At 44.8% G+C, this 17,221-nt stretch overlaps 1 protein-coding gene, 1 long non-coding RNA gene and 1 pseudogene across 2 annotated transcripts; all 3 read right to left on the reverse strand.

Annotated features, from left to right (window-relative positions):
- Positions 1 to 6,650: 6,650 nt before the first annotated feature.
- LOC136455599 (uncharacterized) lies at positions 6,651 to 8,522 on the reverse strand. The gene is made up of 3 exons (XM_066455554.1): positions 8,012 to 8,522; positions 7,732 to 7,818; positions 6,651 to 7,492 (listed from the first exon to the last, which is right to left on the reverse strand). The coding sequence occupies exons 1-3, from the start codon at positions 8,520 to 8,522 to the stop codon at positions 6,651 to 6,653; spliced, it is 1,440 nt and encodes a 479-aa protein (XP_066311651.1).
- Positions 8,523 to 9,703: 1,181 nt separating this feature from the next.
- On the reverse strand, positions 9,704 to 13,420 carry LOC136454091 (uncharacterized; annotated as a pseudogene).
- A 106-nt stretch (positions 13,421 to 13,526) lies between these two features.
- LOC136454092 (uncharacterized) lies at positions 13,527 to 14,145 on the reverse strand. Its single transcript, XR_010759118.1, has 3 exons — positions 14,042 to 14,145; positions 13,738 to 13,849; positions 13,527 to 13,632 (listed from the first exon to the last, which is right to left on the reverse strand). It is a non-coding gene; the product is annotated as an uncharacterized lncRNA (long non-coding RNA).
- Positions 14,146 to 17,221: the final 3,076 nt, after the last annotated feature.

The raw sequence follows: 17,221 nt of genomic DNA on the forward strand, positions 1-17,221 counted from the left end.
TTCAGCACACCGTACGCTCACTTTCCGTGTTCTAAACGATTTCTTACGCAACGTAAGTCAGTGTACCTGCAGAAAACTAATTAGATAAAACCAGTGCCACTATCCTAGATATAACATATAGCTAGGGCTTATACTTAAATAACTTAACTTAATCGTATCCTACTTTTCGCAAAACTTTTATCGGTCAAATTTTTAGTTTTGTAAAAGAGTGAGGAAACTCGTGACCATTATTGGCTCTGATACCAACTGTGGCAGAACTGCCCTGAAATAGCGTACTTACGGAGGCGCTCGTCTTCCACCAGACACTAAGCACCCCGAAAGTAACTACAACGAGCGGTGTCCGTCGGGCACACCCCGACGGAGAACCCGAAAGATCCACATTTTTCCCAAGGATCCAATAATGAGAACGAGTTACAACACAAGTCCATTTCATACATTAGAGTTTCTTAAAAAGTACATTATTATAATACCAAATACAGAGTGCAGAATGATAAATAGCAGAATATTAAAAGATAACATCTAGCGATAAGATAACGAGGATTCTGTCTGAGCCCACTAGAAGGATCCTCCACACAAGTTACTCCTCAAGCATCACCTGCAATAGGGGTAAATAAACTCTGAGTACATAATGTACTCACAAGACTTATCCGACCAGTGGGAATACTTTCCGACTCCAAGGAATATGCTAGGCTTTATGGTTGCTGGTTTTCTTTAGCAGAAAGCAATACTAATAGTGAGTCCTTATTGATGCTTTATTATTTTCAGCCATATTAAGTTTTCATCTAGTCAATCTATATAAGCACATGTTCTACTTTCAAGCAAGAGTAGAGCAATCGATGATGTTTCTTCTCCTTTTCCACTTCCAATTCTTACTACGGTGCTAAACCACAGACAAGTCGTACCGGATAGCCCGGTGATTCGCGAATCAATGTGCCCAGCTAGGTGCCCCGAAGACACACGCCCCGCTTGTACCCTAGGCACAAGCAGGACTAACCCACCACTCTCCTGTCCCGGGTGTCTAGGTCCCCGTCCAAACTTGGACTCCAAGCCCCCGCCCCTAAGTCCTGGACTCAGTGCGGTGCAAGGACCTCCACCACCTCCTCTTCCCATCAGTCGGTCCGAAAAGAGCCGGATCCACGATAAGAGAGCAGCAAGTCTTCCCTGCGCCCATATACAAGTATGTGCTTGGGACAATAATCTGTGACTTGCCTAGAGTCATATGCAACGACCGGTCCTTAATCGACATAGACAGTGAAAAAGTGTAACCGGGCTATGCCCTGTTGGCCGCAGGACACAACCCCTCACACCCACCAGTATCAAATCTACATCCCTGCTCGGTCACCATTTTCCTTTCCATTATTTCATCATGATATCATAGTTTAATCACCTATTTACGAGTAACGGCAGGTTACTCACGCTACCGACATCCTGAGCATAGCAACTACTCGACCTGAACTAGTAGGACTCATGGTAGATATATTTATGCATGTAGTTTCCATAAAATGCCTTGTAACGTAAATGCATATCATAAATATATATATTCAGTGATCATTTAAAAATAGGGGTTATGCATCGGGGCTTGCCTTGGGCAGGTGCCGGGTCAACAAGGTTAGTACCAACAGGCTCCTGGGCTCCCTCCTGTGCGAAGATCTTCCTCCTCGTATTCCTCGATCACCTCATCGTACTTCGGCTCGTCGACGGGTATGAAGTCTACCTGTTCGTGATCTACATGAAATGATGATGCAATGCTTAATAAGAGGACAACAACAACTCTTCGCCTAAAAGTACATCTATTAAACTACTAAGTGAGGTCTACCCACTAAGGCTAATATACGTACCAGTACCACTAACAAGTATGAACGTAACATATATTCTTACGGTGACTACGGATGTTCCTACTCCTAATGCCAATTTACGATACATACAATAAAGCAAGGATAATAACTACGCTATTAAGCAACTCGCTCTACGGCTACCAATTTTACAGCAAGTATATAAAGGCCTAAGGAACCTACTGTAACAATTTCAAAGCTAAAGCTATTGTCGGTTTGCCACAATAATTCCTGCAATTATTGATCGATATAACGCTAAGCTTTCTACTTAAATCTTATGAGCCTACCATCCTAGCAGCTAACGGTGAACTAACTATACTAATAGGTAGATGGCATTTTTGCGAACCTAATAAACTTAGTTTCACTATTTTTGGACAACCATGTAATTTACTACGATTTATCGAAGTTGGATTCATAACAAAAATAAATAAGCATTTCTATTCTCAGGAAAATAAGAAAACCGAATCCTCCACGTCGGCCCACAACGCTGCGGCTCGGCCCAGCGTGCCATCCCGCCCGCGCGCGTCAGTAGTCCGCCGTGCGGCCCATGCAAAGGCGCGGCCCAGCCGGCCTGCGCGCGTCGGCAAATATGCACGGACACCCTAGGTTGCTTCGGTATTTACAGAGAACTCTATGACACTATTTCACCAGTCTACCATTTTACAGCTGCACCCTCCCTTTTTTACTTCTTCACCGTGGCTAAGTCCCTGGCCCCTAGGGCGCGCACCGGCGCGACGACGCGGGCACAGGATGGCCACGCCGGCGACACCCGAGTCCCCACAACCTAACTAAGGGGCCGATGAGTACCTCCAAGGCAGCACATGTGGTCTGGAAGCGGTTCGGCGAGCAGGGGTGTCGTCCCGGAATCCCTCCCCGGCAGTGAGCCCAGACCTACAATGGCGGAGGCGTTCCCGTAAGCAACAGCGAAGGCAAGGCCAGCACACAAGCTAGCGAGCACCAGGGAGTACTCACGGATACCTTCGCATTGACGGTTCAGTCGGAGGTGGTCTGAGCAGAGCTGGCCACGTGCACTCGCGGTGCAATGCCCGACGGTGGCACGACCGCGGAGGTGGGGGCTGGCCTGTTGCGATTCTATGGCTGAGGTGCGCGGGGTGCTCAGGAGGGTACGGCGAGGCTAGTGGATGCACTGAATCAGCTACGAGATGCACTGAGTGACTGGCTCGTCATTGGAGGGGCTCCGCCCAGCCTTATGGAGCCGGTGGCGTGGGATTACGAAATTCCAGCCCTGTGCAAAGGCATACACAGCAAGGTGGGGACGGGACGCAGTCAGATACCTAACGAAGCCGAGCCTAAGCCAAATTGGAGTCTACTACTACGATCATGGCGAATTGAGAAGAATCGCCTCGGCTGGCCAAGGGGACAGCGGAGACAGGGGAGGTCATGTCTTGGCTCATCTGCGTCGTTAACGCATAGGCCAATAGCACCACTACGGGACAGCGAGACAAGCGAGCCGTCCGCACAGCCACTACGGCAAGGTGACGAGCGAGGTATGGCGCCGTCGCGTCGGTCAGCGCCAGACAAAAGAGGCAGCGCGACATTGACGCCGAGGTGACGGCGGGGCAGGCTGTCGCCCAGTGCACGAGCAGCCAACAAGACATCAACGGACACAGGACCGGCGGGATGACGGGTGGCTTGTAGCGCGGGCCCGGCGCGCTCCCGGCCAAGGCAGTGCAGAAGCAGGACATGGCGCGGCCAGGTTGGTCGACGGGCAGCAGCGTGGCCGTGGCCGGCAGCGGGGCAATAGCGTGGTCGAGGCCAGCAGCGGGGCAGGTGGACCTGGCGCGCGATGCCAGAGCCGCGCGCGTGCCCAGCGGGACGGTGGACGCGGTGTGCGCACGAACGTGGCCGGCACGGCAGAGCGCTGGCAATGCAGCAGCGTGCCAGGCCAACGGTGACCGCGCCCAGTGTTAATTCTAGCGACGCGCACGCTTTTTAAAGCAAGCAGAAAACTTGTACACGATGCTCCAAAAGCCGAACTAACTATTCGATGCACAATAGGGTACATTAAGCTATCTAACGGAGCCAAGATATCGTCCTACTGCTTAAGACGATCGTTCCACAGAGCTTGCCAAAAGTGGCATCGTCGGTCACTTCCAAAACTTATGCGAACGACGTTGAAACGAATGATTCCGCGTCGGAATCCAAACCCAGCCTACGCGAGGTACTAACCAGCTATCCTTGTCCGACCACACCTATTTTATCGCCGTTAGCCAAACGTTCTTTAGCCCTTTTAGTTTCCAGAACAATGCGAGTACACAGTATTATATGAAACGTAACCACGGACTCATGTTTCGTATGAATGTTTTAAGTGTCCGAACATTGAGTTATACTTTATGTCATACACATATGCACATAACTCAGATGCTTACAAAATGTTTAAGCAAAACATTACAATGTAACACCAGGGTGTTACAACAACCACAGAACATCAAGGAGTTACGTAGTTTTTTAGGCATGGTGGGATATTACAGAAGATTTGTTTCATAGTTTGGACTTCTGTGCAAACCTCTTACTAACTTGTTAAAAAAGGGAACTCTGTTTGTGTGGACCTCAGAAACTAAAGCTGCTTTCCAGGCGCTCAAGAAGGCATTGATTTCAGCACCGGTTCTGGCATTACCAGATTTCAGCTTGCCTTTCATCATTGAAACAGATGCCTCAGCCAAAGGCATTGGTGCTGTCCTGCAACGGAAAGGTCACCCAATTGCATATGTCAGTAAAGCACTAGGAGTTAAGGCTCAAGGATTTTCGACATATGAGAAGGAGTGTTTGGCCATCTTAATGGCAGTGGATCATTGGCATCATTATTTGCAATCCTCCTCTTTCACCATACTAACTGATCAGAAAAGCCTCATTCATTTAGATGATCAGAGACTATCCACTCCTATCCAGCACAAGGCCTTAACCAAATTAATGGGTCTCTCATATCAAATTGACTACAAAAAGGGCGTGGACAACAAAGTAGCGGATGCCCTCTCACGAGTATCTCAAGCTCCATATTATGATATCTCTGCTATCTCTACTGTGCGCCCACTCTGGCTTCAAGAGATTCAAGATTCTTATTCAGCTGATTCTCAAGCTATTAAGCTATTATCTGAACTCTCTGTCTCCTCTCCAAGTGGGTTGTATTCACTGAAGGATGGCATTATTCGCTACAAGGACAGAATTTGGGTGGGTCATCAACCTGTTTGACAGTCTAAGATCCTATCCTCTCTCCATGCCAGCGCTATTGGCAGCCACTCTGGTTATGAGGTCACTTATAAGAGAGTCAAACATCTATTTGCATGGTTCAAGCTCAAACAATTTGTCCAAGACAGTGTACTATCTGCCAGCAAGCTAAGGCCAAGAGAGTGGCTTATCCAGGTCTGTTGGCACCTTTACCCATTCCTGATCATGCTTGGCACACTGTAACCCTTGATTTCATAGAAGGTCTTCAAAATCTGCTAGCTACAACTGCATCTTAGTGGTGGTAGATAAATTTTCAAAATATGCTCATTTTGTTCCTCTTTCCCACCCTTTCACTGCCTTGCAAGTAGCTGTAGCCTATCTGAACAACATCTTCAAACTCCATGGCCTCCCTACAGTTATGGTTTCAGATAGGGATAAAATTTTTACTAGCAACATTTGGCAAGAGTTGTTCAAACTACTAGGCACAGACTTGAGAATGAGTAGTGCCTATCACCCACAAACGGATGGCCAGACCGAGCGTGTTAACCAATGTCTTGAAACTTACTTAAGATGTTTCCTGCATGCTTGCCCTGCAAAATGGTCTCAATGGCTTGCATTGGCAGAATACTGGTACAACACCTCATTCCATTCTTCTCTTGGTCAAAGTCCATTTCTGGTACTCTATGGTCATGAACCACGGCATTTTGGTATTGATATATCTCAAGCCTATAAATCCAGTGACCTTAAAGGATGGTTGGAAGAAAGATCTCTAATGCAATCACTGGTCCGTCAGCATCTTATCAGAGCCCAGCACAAAATGAAAACTCAGGCTGACAGACACCGCACACCTAGAACATTTCAATCAGGTGACTCTGTCTATCTTAAAGCTCAGCCTTATGGACAAACCTCATTGGCGCCCAGATCGTCAAACAAATTGGCTTTTCGTTTCTTCGAACCATTTCTGATAACTGAAAAGATTGGTCCATCAGCTTACCGTCTGCAGTTACCTCTAGATTGTCTAATACATCCAGTGTTTCATGTTTCACAACTCAAGAAAGCCATTCCCTCCGCTGCTTTGGCAAGTCCAGAGCTACCTGACATTTCTAATCAGTGTGCCTCAAGCAATTTTAGACCGCCGGCTTCGTCAGCACAATGATCGTGTGATCCCTCAAGTGCTGGTGCGTTGGTCCTACCTCCCTGATACTCTCTCCACCTAGGAAGACGAAGAGTCTCTACACCAACAGTTTCCCCATGCACCAGCTTGGGGACAAGCTGGTTCTAAAGGAGGAAGGGATGTCACCGGCGGGCTGATATCTCTGAACCTGACGATGGCAAGACAAGAGACGCAAGTCCTGAAGAGCCGGCGGGAAGAAACAAGGAAGTCAAGCATGTGAAGAAGCCCAGTAACAAAGTCTTTGGGCCGGACTGGACCATCTAAAACGGACCCTGTGTGGCCCAGACGCGAGGGCAGTCCATCGTGGCCTCTTTGTAAATAACAGAGGAGTAGGAAGGAAAACCTGGACATGAACTAGGAACTTCCGTGCCTGAGGGCGACGGCGGCGGCGGCGTGCGGCGATCTCGTTGATCGGCCGGCGGCGACCGTATTTACCCACACATACCATCATATTACAGTCAATATATCATAGTCTGGTTACATAGCGTTTCGTTTCTGAAATCCGCCGCATTCCTAGCCTTCCACAGCTGCCAGCATGCCAAGGCGATGAAGGCTGAGAATTCTTCCCTTGGAACCCCTCCTTGCGGTGACAGAGTATGAAAACTGTCCGCGTGTGTCCCTAGCATGGAGGTCATGTTGAGCCTTCTCCAGAATTGATTTCCAAGCTTGCAGCCACTGATTATGTGCTCAGGTGTCTCATCTTCCTCATGGCAGATCTCACATGTGCGATCATGCAGCACATGCTTCTTGTGTAGCACAGTGCGGCACTGGATGCGCCGTTGAACAAGCAGCCACATGAACATCTGAACTCTCGGTGGCGCCGAGTTCTGCCAAATAAACGATGCACTTCGTCGTTTGGTTGCCCGCGAGCTTTTAGCAGACGGTAGATTGCTCCACTGTCTAACCCAGAGGCACCCTTGCTGAAAACTGAGGAGCGCTGGTCCTGGTGACTCCAGCAGCTGGATGTCCGCGAGCACACCTTCAACATCTTGTAGATCTTGCATTGCTCTTTGGGATAGCCGCGGCACGAGCGCCTGCTGCAGTCCAGAGCTTACCATGTCGCTGACAGTGGCATCTTTCATTGTACAGTGGCTATATAATGCCGGGTAGATGTCAGCAAGTGCCTCGTCCCCATGCCAAACATCTAGCCAGAAGGAGCAAGATTTCCCATCGCCAAGCTGTACATTGGTTATCGCCTGGTATAGCGGCAGAAGAGACCGCAGAACCTCCCAATGCTCCCCATGGATGTCCCCTTTAAGCGTTGATATGGATGCCCGGCCTTGAACTGTTAGCAACTCTTCTAGATTGGTTCACAGATAACTTGATTCAGGCAAGGAAAGTACAGGAGGGGAAGGGAGGTCGGAATGTGCTGTGGAAAACCCTCCCTTCTGCACCCAATGGCCTCCACGCAATCGGTCACAATGTGCTCATCCATGTGAATCGGAACCAAGGTGCTTTTCCCTTAGTTGATATGCAGTCCGGATAGGGATGCAAACTGATCAAGAATGCTTTTGAGGAGGGTTACACCTGTGCGTTCACCTTTAAGCACGATGAGGGTATCGTCGGCGTATTGCAGCACTGCACATGGTAGCCCCTCCTCAGTCGGGTGCTTGATGCCACCGCAGCCTGTGATCAACCCATGCAGAGTTTCAGCAGCCAGGAGGAACAAGTAAGGGGAGATTGGGTCACCCTGCCGCAACCCTCTTTTACAAGTGATCCATGGCCCCGGACATCCGTTGACAAGCACAGCCGACTTGGAGGAAGTAAGAATTGTATTCATCCAGCCGATCCACCGCTCACTGAATCCTCTTCCTCTTGCCCGCATCACTCTGAACATCCCGTCCCAGTAAGGCCTTGGCGAAATCAAGTTTAAGCACAATTGCTGGCCTTCTCCTCTTGTGGCAGACCTGAACCAGCTCGACCGCATAGACGAAGGTGTCCGAGATGGACCTGCCGTTGATGAAGCCCGTCTGGTTGAGGTCAATAAGGTTTGGAATGTCTTCTTGCAGCCTTCTGGTTAGAACTTTTGAAAGGATCTCGAGGCTGCAGTTTTGCAGACAGATAGGTCTGAATGCATCGACATCCACCACAGCAGGCTTCTTTGGGATGAGCACCATGTGAGAACGATTGATTCTCTCAAGGTCAGCATCGACGCGGTGAAAAGCCGCCATGGATTCCATGATCTGCACCCTTACTGTTGTCCATGCGGCTTTGTAGAACGCCGGGCCGAACCCATCCGGCCCCGGGGCGCTGTTCCTATTCATAGAGAGCAGCGCAAGCTTGGTTTTCAGTTTCAGTGAATGGCCCCGTGAGGCTGCTCCTCCCTTCATATATGCTGTCAAGGTCTGCAGGCACGGAAGCACCAGCCACCCCTATGATCGATCTGAAGTACTCAGTCAGGGCGGCTGTCTTCCCGTCGTGGTTGACCACCTCCACTCCACTCCATCCACGCGCACCATGCGGATGTAGTTGCGGCGCAAGCGATCAAGCCTTGCAAGGATCAGGAAAGGCTGCTTATTGGACCAAGTGTAGAGTCAGTCTGAGAGATCAACCTCAGTGATATTGAGATCCTGGATCGCGTCATTGAAAGCAGCGGTGAGTGTCGCATTGATCTGGCCATTATTCTTGTTAGCAGCTAGCGCAGCGGACAAGGTTGAAATCACCCAGCAGGATCCACGAACCATGGATAAGCGGTGGAAGATCTCTGAAGGAAGGGCAAGGATCCCGAATGATCAGAAGGCCCGTAAGCATGGGTACAAAAGGCCAGTGCAAGCATAGGTAGGACTGGAGGAGCCCGCAGCCGTCTTTAAGCTTCATAGAACTGGACGCATAAACCTCTGCTCCTTTTTTTTTTGAAGTAAAATATCTGTTAATCACTTTCCAGCCAACTCACGGGACACTAGAACAGCAACGTATTCAGGTAAATGGTCCTGCCAGAAAACAGGTCCATTATTACAATTTAGACCAATTGTTGCTACTGTATGGCAACTGAACTACAAGCCCTAGGGCAATGAGAAACAGAGCTCCGAACAAAATCATACATCATTTTTGCTCTTATTTCTCTAAACATAGTGCCTAAAAACGATCTATCAAAATCTATTCCGTTTAAGGCACTGACCACGTTGACAGCATCAGTTTCCACAGTAATGCGTTGCATGCCCAGCCGAGCAGAAATGCTCAATTCCTTTCAAGCAAGCCATTGCTTCAGCTTGTTGTGCATTCAACATAAAAGATTCGGATCCTGCTCCAGCAGCAACTACCTGCCAAAATGATCTCTTATAATGAATCCCCATCCGTTCTTATTGGTTTCAGGGAGAAAGGCACCGTCACAATTAATTTTGTAGAACTGGACGCATAAACCTCTGCTCTTGATGTGCTTGCATTATCACCAACCGGGCCATCCATCTCTCCAACTGAACCGCAAGAATGCAAATGCAAATGCTATGCACTAAGACTTGAAAGTTGAAACAAATTCTTGCCTCCAAAATTTAAAGGGTACATAGACTTGGACTTCTTTCCCCCCTTGTGAAAGGGGCTTCAACTGAGTTTATGACCGTACCAGTACAAGATATAATATACTCATATCATAGCAACAAACCAGACAAATGTGTCAATCTAAGCGCAAACGAAACTTTACAAGACTATACAACAGTCACTGTTTGTTGTGACTTAAAATGATGCAGAGCTCTTCCACATGGTACAAGCTAAGGACCTGATGGATTTTAATCATACTGTACCATCCTTCCTTCACGATACCCGTATAGCATGCGACCGTTGGGTGCGAATACAGATGTATCCTCAGGGAGATTGTCACGGTGACACCAATATGGCTTAGGCACGGGCCATCTGTAATTTAATAATTTTCCCATGACACAACATGATCAATAAATGTATCCAAAACATTCTAACATGGTGGTAACTGCTTAAGTTTTTTTTAGATAATGGTAGTAACTACTAACTAGACATATAAGAATACCTGTTAGGAGGAACAGTATCATCTTTATCCATATCCATAGTCCAGAAAGGCATGCTAGAGGAAATTTTTTTACCAGATCTGCTTCAGCAAGATTCTTAGAATGTTACTTGAAACCTAGATACTTCCCATGACAAGTTACTTAAATACGGAGTAACCAGAAAGAAATGTAGACTTACCCTGTTTTCTTAAAAGATTCCATCACAACGATAATCTCATTACATAACAGGCTTGGCGTTCCTATGTTCTTCTCATAGAAGTTCATGCCAATAAATTTCCCACTGAAATCAACAAGGGGCCCTCCAATCCCAGCCTATAGAGAGGTGACATGGACATGTTGTTATTAGTAATCCAAAAAATAGATAAGATACTTTAACACTTATATTCTGGTGAAACAATTTACTTCCACTGTGTAAAAGAAAAGTAGGCAAGAAAAAAGGAAGTCAATACCAGTACCTTAGTGGTTTTACATGTTGAGTGTACAAGACATCTGCAATCAAGTTGGCCTGACCAGTCAACCAGTTGCCCCTTTGAAGCCATTAATGTGCCTGATTTGAAGCATCGCCGGACAGCTACTAACTTAGAAGGACTACCATAATAACACTCAGGTTGAAAGATTGCTGGGCAAACAGCACGGAAATCCTTGACACTGACTACAGCAAAATTGTAATGTAAATTATAGTGTTCTAATGTCCCTGCTCTGTACTTGTTGTTTGGAAGCAACACTTCAATCTGCAAAGTGCAAACCATAGTTAGTTAAGCAGTACACTAAAAAAGGGTCACAAAATAGTTTTGATTTAGGACTTCAGGAGTACCAACCCTCAAGTTTTCATCAATCTTGTTATGATCAACAGAGTTTCTAACCAAGCTAGCCGAAGTCAGAATAGTCTCCAATCCATCCCATTCAATAAAAAAACCAGTGCAAGCAAAAAACCTAGTTTCTCCTGCATATCGCGATTTTGAATATTATTAGCTGGAGATGACCAAATACAAATATGGTACTGTAACCAGCACAATATTGCAAATTACCGAAGAATGAAGCAAGCGCCACGACATTTCGACATATGGTAGCAGAAACTTTTTTACCGAGCTCACTCCATTCACCTTTACCATATACATCACCAAAAGGTTCTTCAAAAGTATTAACCAAAACCATGCCATCTGGTTGAAGACACATGGTACAATTGTTCTTAGTGATACAACACTGCAGCATTGCTGAAAAAAGAGGTAATGCAGGAAAAGGCACCAAATTACAAGCAATTGCTCACCATCTCACATGTTCTTTGATGGCTTTGGATAACCTAAGGAGTCTATATCCATAATCTCATCTTCTGCGATAACTCTATGTACTGGTGCAAAAATACCAAATGATTAGCACTGAAAGATGCTAATACTAAATATAATGTTAACTTAACAAACAATTCTGCACATAATAATCAGAGTGTACAATAAAATAAACAGTGATAACTAGAGAAACAACTCGCATGACAAGGTATTCTGATTAAACATGATTACATGACCATGAACAAAGCGTAAAAAGCTAAGTACATATGTAAAAGCTAATTTTGCACGGTTATGAGGATCTTAAAAGTATATATTTCATTAACAAATGGTGACGAATTGCACAATAATACAACATACAGAAAACAAGTGGACGTATGCTCACCTTCTGGATCGAAGTTAGATATGTTAGGTCTTCCTCCATCTCTGCAGAAGAACATCAACATGATAGCAAATTTACATGGGTAGAATTGTAGGAAACTAGATAGAGAAGGATTCAGAAAAGAGAACAGAAGTTGTATGTATATAAATATTTCAGGAAAACAAGAACGAATCGAGGAAATGTCATACAGAATCTCCAGAGTAACAAAGCACCGTAATCCCTTACAGTGTGCATATTTATTTGAATAAAAGAATTTCTTTAATTATACATATTTTGGCTTTGACATTGAAAGGTTAAGGAATATGATCAATCTAGTCCAGGGACACTGATATATGCCAATACGAAAGCAGATATCATGTTAGGGATGGCAAGGAACCAAGTTGTTATTAAGGGTAAACATTGAACGCTGCCGAGCAATTAGAAATGCCAAAAAAAAGCCACAAAATGAACCTCTAATATCTAAATAGTTGCACAGCCCACATAAGATAACGGTGTAGCATATGAACCGACTTCATTACACCCTCATGCAGCAGCGAGATAGGAGACTGTAGATCAACAAGTGAAGGGCAAACATAAATAAGAAAAACGAAAATATATGACATACCTGATTGCATTCGATAACCGTGCAATAAATTTGGTCCTTCGCATGGATGTCCGAAAATACCCCAACCTTTCAAGAATTCGTTCCACGGGCAGGAAAAGAGTTCCTTCCGTAACCAAACAAATATTCATGCCAACAAAGTTCCCATCAAAATCAACAAGTGGCCCACCTCTCCAAGCCTAGGACAAAGGAAAAGGTGAGAGGCAACCAGGGTTACACAGGAACAAAATAAAATGATATGGAACAAAGTTGGATGGGACAAACATCACTTACTGCTTCAGGGATACATATTCTAGTAGCAGAAACAGATTGAAAAACTCATAGGATATGAGAAGTGTACCTCAAAAATTTTACAAGTAGATATCATAATAGCCCTGTTCGTTTGGGCTTGTTTGGCTTATAAGTCATGGCTGAAAGTACTGTTGGCTGGTTTGGTATGAGAGAAAAATATTGTTCGTTGGCTGATAAGTCATGGCTTATAAGCCAAATACGACCAAGCGAACAGGCTAAATATCTTCACAGTCTTCAGATCCACTTGAATCGCCGGTCAGTATCCCACTTGTGGCCATTAGTTTGCCAGATATGTCACGCCCTACATCTACTACCTTACTATAGGGAGGACACTTGACCTCAGCAAAATATATGCCATTAACATGAATGCACATCATGACGTAGACAAGAGCAATATCGTGGTCAAAATCATATTGTTGCAAAGACCCTGTGTAAACATTGCCTTCGTAGCGCACTTCAATCTATATCTATATAGAGGTAATGCAAGAAAGTACACAATGATCACAATTTTCCTAGTCAAACAAGCTAGATTGGTAAAGGTCTAAAGGATGATTAGAAGCACCAACCTTCAAGTCATCATCATGGTATTTTGTTCTATTATCATCTAAAGCTCTGACCAAACATGCAGAAGTCAGAAAGGCTGTACAAGGCCCAAGGGAGACAGATTCCCCAGACTCTATAGCTATGCCCGAGCATGCAAATAAGGACAGTGTATCCTACAGTAGAAAATACCTTAAAATCATTTATGGGTAAAAGCATTAAATATGTAATAGGGAAAATAAAATTATAACAGCATAATATAATCACCATTGGACAGAACAACTGGGACAACAGTTCTAGACAAATTGTATGCAACTTCTTGAATAGTTTCACTCAAGATACATTCATCATTAGAGTCCAATTGTAAGTCACCTAGATAAACAAACAAACAAACATGAGACAATACTATTGTAAGTGGTCAAATAGAGGTGTAAAGTATATGTGCAGAAGCAGAGAAAAGAGGAAGGGCCGGCAGACCTAAGGTCGATGATTCAGTTGCCTCTTCTCCACTACAGGCTAAGCTCTTTTGTTCTCACCTGACCTTGTGAGATCATCGCCACCCCTTTTAGTCACCAACATATTTCCCACACTGATGAGCAGAACTAGAAGAGCACAAAATGTAGCTCAATACCGGTAATAAATTAAAACAACGTAGTAAAACCATAACGAACCCACTAATCAAAGGGTCACTAATGCAGACTCCAAATACAACTAGGTTAGCGTTAGGGTTTGGGGTGCTCGGTTTCGCACAGCGGGCATGGTGAGCAAGGCAAGGGCGTACCAGGTGGATGCTCGTCGCCGGCGCCGCTCGCACAGCCAGCCGTCGGACGGAAAAGAAGAAGAGGGGAACGGGAGATTATGTTTCCGTCCGTATCAGGGAGATCGAGGTCGGTTTCCGTAGACGGACTCCAGCCAGCCCATATATAATAGGCCCAGCGGGTAGAAGCAGCCCGGATCGTGGCCCCGTTTCCTTTATTTCCATTCTATTCTTTCTAATTATTTATTTTCTTGGTAGCAATTGACTAGTATTTTTATTAGTTCATTTTATTCTTTTCTTGAATACAATGGAAATTTGACACATCAGCAAGGAACCTTAGAAAAATCTGACTGAAAATAATTGATACAACAAAAAACAGAAAAAATGTTTAAAAATGACTAATAATTGAGGAAATTTGAATTTGAATCAATAAAAACTGGGAAAAAACAGAGACGAGGGAGAATCAACTTGGAGGTGGCGACCACAGCCTGCATGAACGGATCAACGTATGTACTAGTACATGCATCTCAATTATCAACTCTTCATTGAAACTTAACAATGGTCAGCAGGCCGGAAAGCAAAACGTGTTCCTATTGCCATTCCAGTTTTTTTATGCGGAACACAACAGACCTAGACTTGTTGCTTACGAGAACTACAATATCAACCAAGATAGACATATGCACACCATTACAAGAGAAGAGCATATCTACAAATAGGTACATCTCTCTTAGTCATATAACTATATGAGAGATGTATCCATTTTGTGAATCATATGTAGTACCACTTTGTTGAAATCATTTGATTTTTTATGGGATTATTATGCACCAAAATATGTTGTCATGCAAGTTTGTAGGATTTCATAACCAAATTCAGATACGATTACAACTATTGTATGGTAATTTGGCGATAGGAGGATGAGTTATTGGTAGGAAACAAGATTTTTGCATCTATCTTCGGGAAATGGGATAGAGTTAAATTTATGACCCAAATTATATTTTTTTGTGATTTTTGTAATCTTATAAGAGGCACACAAAGTTCAATTGGGAATTACTTTTGATAAGCACATAAAGTTCATTTAAACTATGGAAAATAGCAAACCAGTTGCATTTTTCTAAAACTCCTGCACATCAACATATATATATATAGGATATTTTATGCAAAAAAATTTGGAGTGCAAAAAATATTTTTTAAGGTTGCTTCACAATGTGCCTTCTCTATTTATTAGATAATAGAAAAAAGCTGCAATGGGCCAAGGATGGAAATAGAATGAAGTTTAGCCCAACAAGGATGGGAATAGGCCCAATTCAAAAAATTGAATTTTAAAATATGAGATCTTTAGAAAGATTTTTAGGACCGTAAATGATTTCAAATAAAAAGTCATTAACTACAAAGTTCTATACCTCATCGAGATCTACAACTCTGGTTTTGGTCATTTCTCCATCTGAGTTCGTTTGCATAATTCAAAACTTTGAATTTCAAAATACGAGAACTTGAAACAAAATTTGGGAGAATAAATGATTTCATATGAAAAAGTCAACAACAACAAAGTTATAGAACTCATTGAGATCCATATGTCACATGACATGCCTTTTTGTAATTAAATTTTATTTTAATTGTAGCAACAAATCTACTTGTCCAGAAAGTGTGATTTCTCTTTGTCTTCGATGTAGACATTTGTAGAATTTTATGTGTGAATTATCATTTTCTTCTCTCACCCCCAACTCCCCTCCCTAGGTTTAAACCACCTCCCCTAACTCTAAATACTAGAAATCATATGTCATCCAATCGGGGAGAATATCTTCCTCGGTCATTTTTAAAGTGATGGATCAAAAAGTTAACTCTTAGTCTCTCTATACAATGTCAGGTCAAACTTGTCTAAATTCATACTAAACCCCATATTTATAAGTCATGTATTTTCTGGGTGTTACGAGTGGTGACACTGATGAACGCCCGACCTCTGGCCCAACCCTAGACACTCTAAGATCTTTTTTTCAAACCTGCTCTGCTCCCATTTCGAGTCAAGGGGATTTTGGTCTATTATTAGGAATTTTAGGTTTTTTTTGGATAACGGGTAGTTTCCTTGAGCCGCCTAGGAAGCACTAGCTAGACGCAGAGGAAAGAATCCACAAATGAAGAAGACTTAATCTACCACGAAATTCAATAATTTTAGTGGCACACGATGGAGTTATCATATTATAATTTCTCTACTGCACCTGAGGGAATGAATTAGCTCAAAGTGTGTGTCTGTGTGTTGGAAAGGTTCCGCGCCTAAGGGTCGTATACTGAGCAGTGAGCACCCAAACGCACTGGGCCGACCTCTGTGGCATCATGACTGACGCGGTGGGTGGCCACGGGCCGATCCGGCGAGGTGGACAAACCTACTCTACTTTTCTTGGCCAGGTCTCTTTTCTTTACGAGTTTCGGCCCGTGCGCTGTCTAACCCTAAGGCATAAACTTTGTTGTCTACCACTCCCGCCTGCCCTGCCGATCTGGCGATCCATCCTCGGCACTCCGCAGCAACAAGCAGGCCCTCCCCCTTCCCCTAGTCCTACCTCAGAGGCTCCTCCAATCCATGTTTAGTCGCCTCGAGGCATCTCTAAGCATCAGCTCCGCTGGCCCATCTCGGAGCACCAGTTCCACACGGTCGGCCATGGCTATGGCGGAGGCAGCGGCTTGCGCATATGTCGAAAGAGCGACCTTGGCAATGTACAACTTCCGCTCTGGCAAGAGGAAAGATGAGGTTGAATCGGTTCTCTCCAAGATCGACAAGATTTACGACCGGGCGAAGCTATATATGGGCGCATCGAGCAACAGCTGTTGCTCCTGCCTAGGGTCTTTGGGATCCCATCGCCAACAACCGCTTCAATCACCTCTTCAACAGGCTCGCGCTGACCATCGAGTCCTTCATCACTACTGCATCAGTTGAGATCGCCCTCAGGTGCGTAGTGGTTGCCGCCAAAGCACCCTAGACCTGGAGGGGTTCATTCAAGGCTAGAAGCTAGGCTTCACTTAGCTAGGAAACATTGTCCACCGAGATACCAGGCCATAAGGTTAAGTTTACTGCTCTGATCCACTTCAACAAACTACTTCGAGGGACCTCAATAGAACTTCAACTTGAGGATTCATGGAAACTGGCCAAAGCTCGTCTCCCATCTAGGAGAGCCCTTCTCAAGGGAGGCTTCTTCCTTCTGCCTAGGGAGCCAT

Source organism: Miscanthus floridulus, chromosome 5 (genome assembly GCF_019320115.1).
Source record: "Miscanthus floridulus cultivar M001 chromosome 5, ASM1932011v1, whole genome shotgun sequence".
NCBI classification, from domain to species: domain Eukaryota; kingdom Viridiplantae; phylum Streptophyta; class Magnoliopsida; order Poales; family Poaceae; genus Miscanthus; species Miscanthus floridulus.

What these genes read in the sequence shown, in the direction of transcription:
- LOC136455599 (XM_066455554.1), bottom strand. Translation starts at nt 8,522, where the DNA reads ATGAAGGGAGGAGCAGCCTCACGGGGCCATTCACTGAAACTGAAAACC. An exon ending in GGATGTTCAGAGTGATGCGG is followed by an intron (nt 7,819 to 8,011) that starts GCAAGAGGAAGA and finishes GGTTGATCACAG; the next exon opens with GCTGCGGTGGCATCAAGCAC. An exon ending in TACCCTCATCGTGCTTAAAG is followed by an intron (nt 7,493 to 7,731) that starts GTGAACGCACAG and finishes GAACCAATCTAG; the next exon opens with AAGAGTTGCTAACAGTTCAA.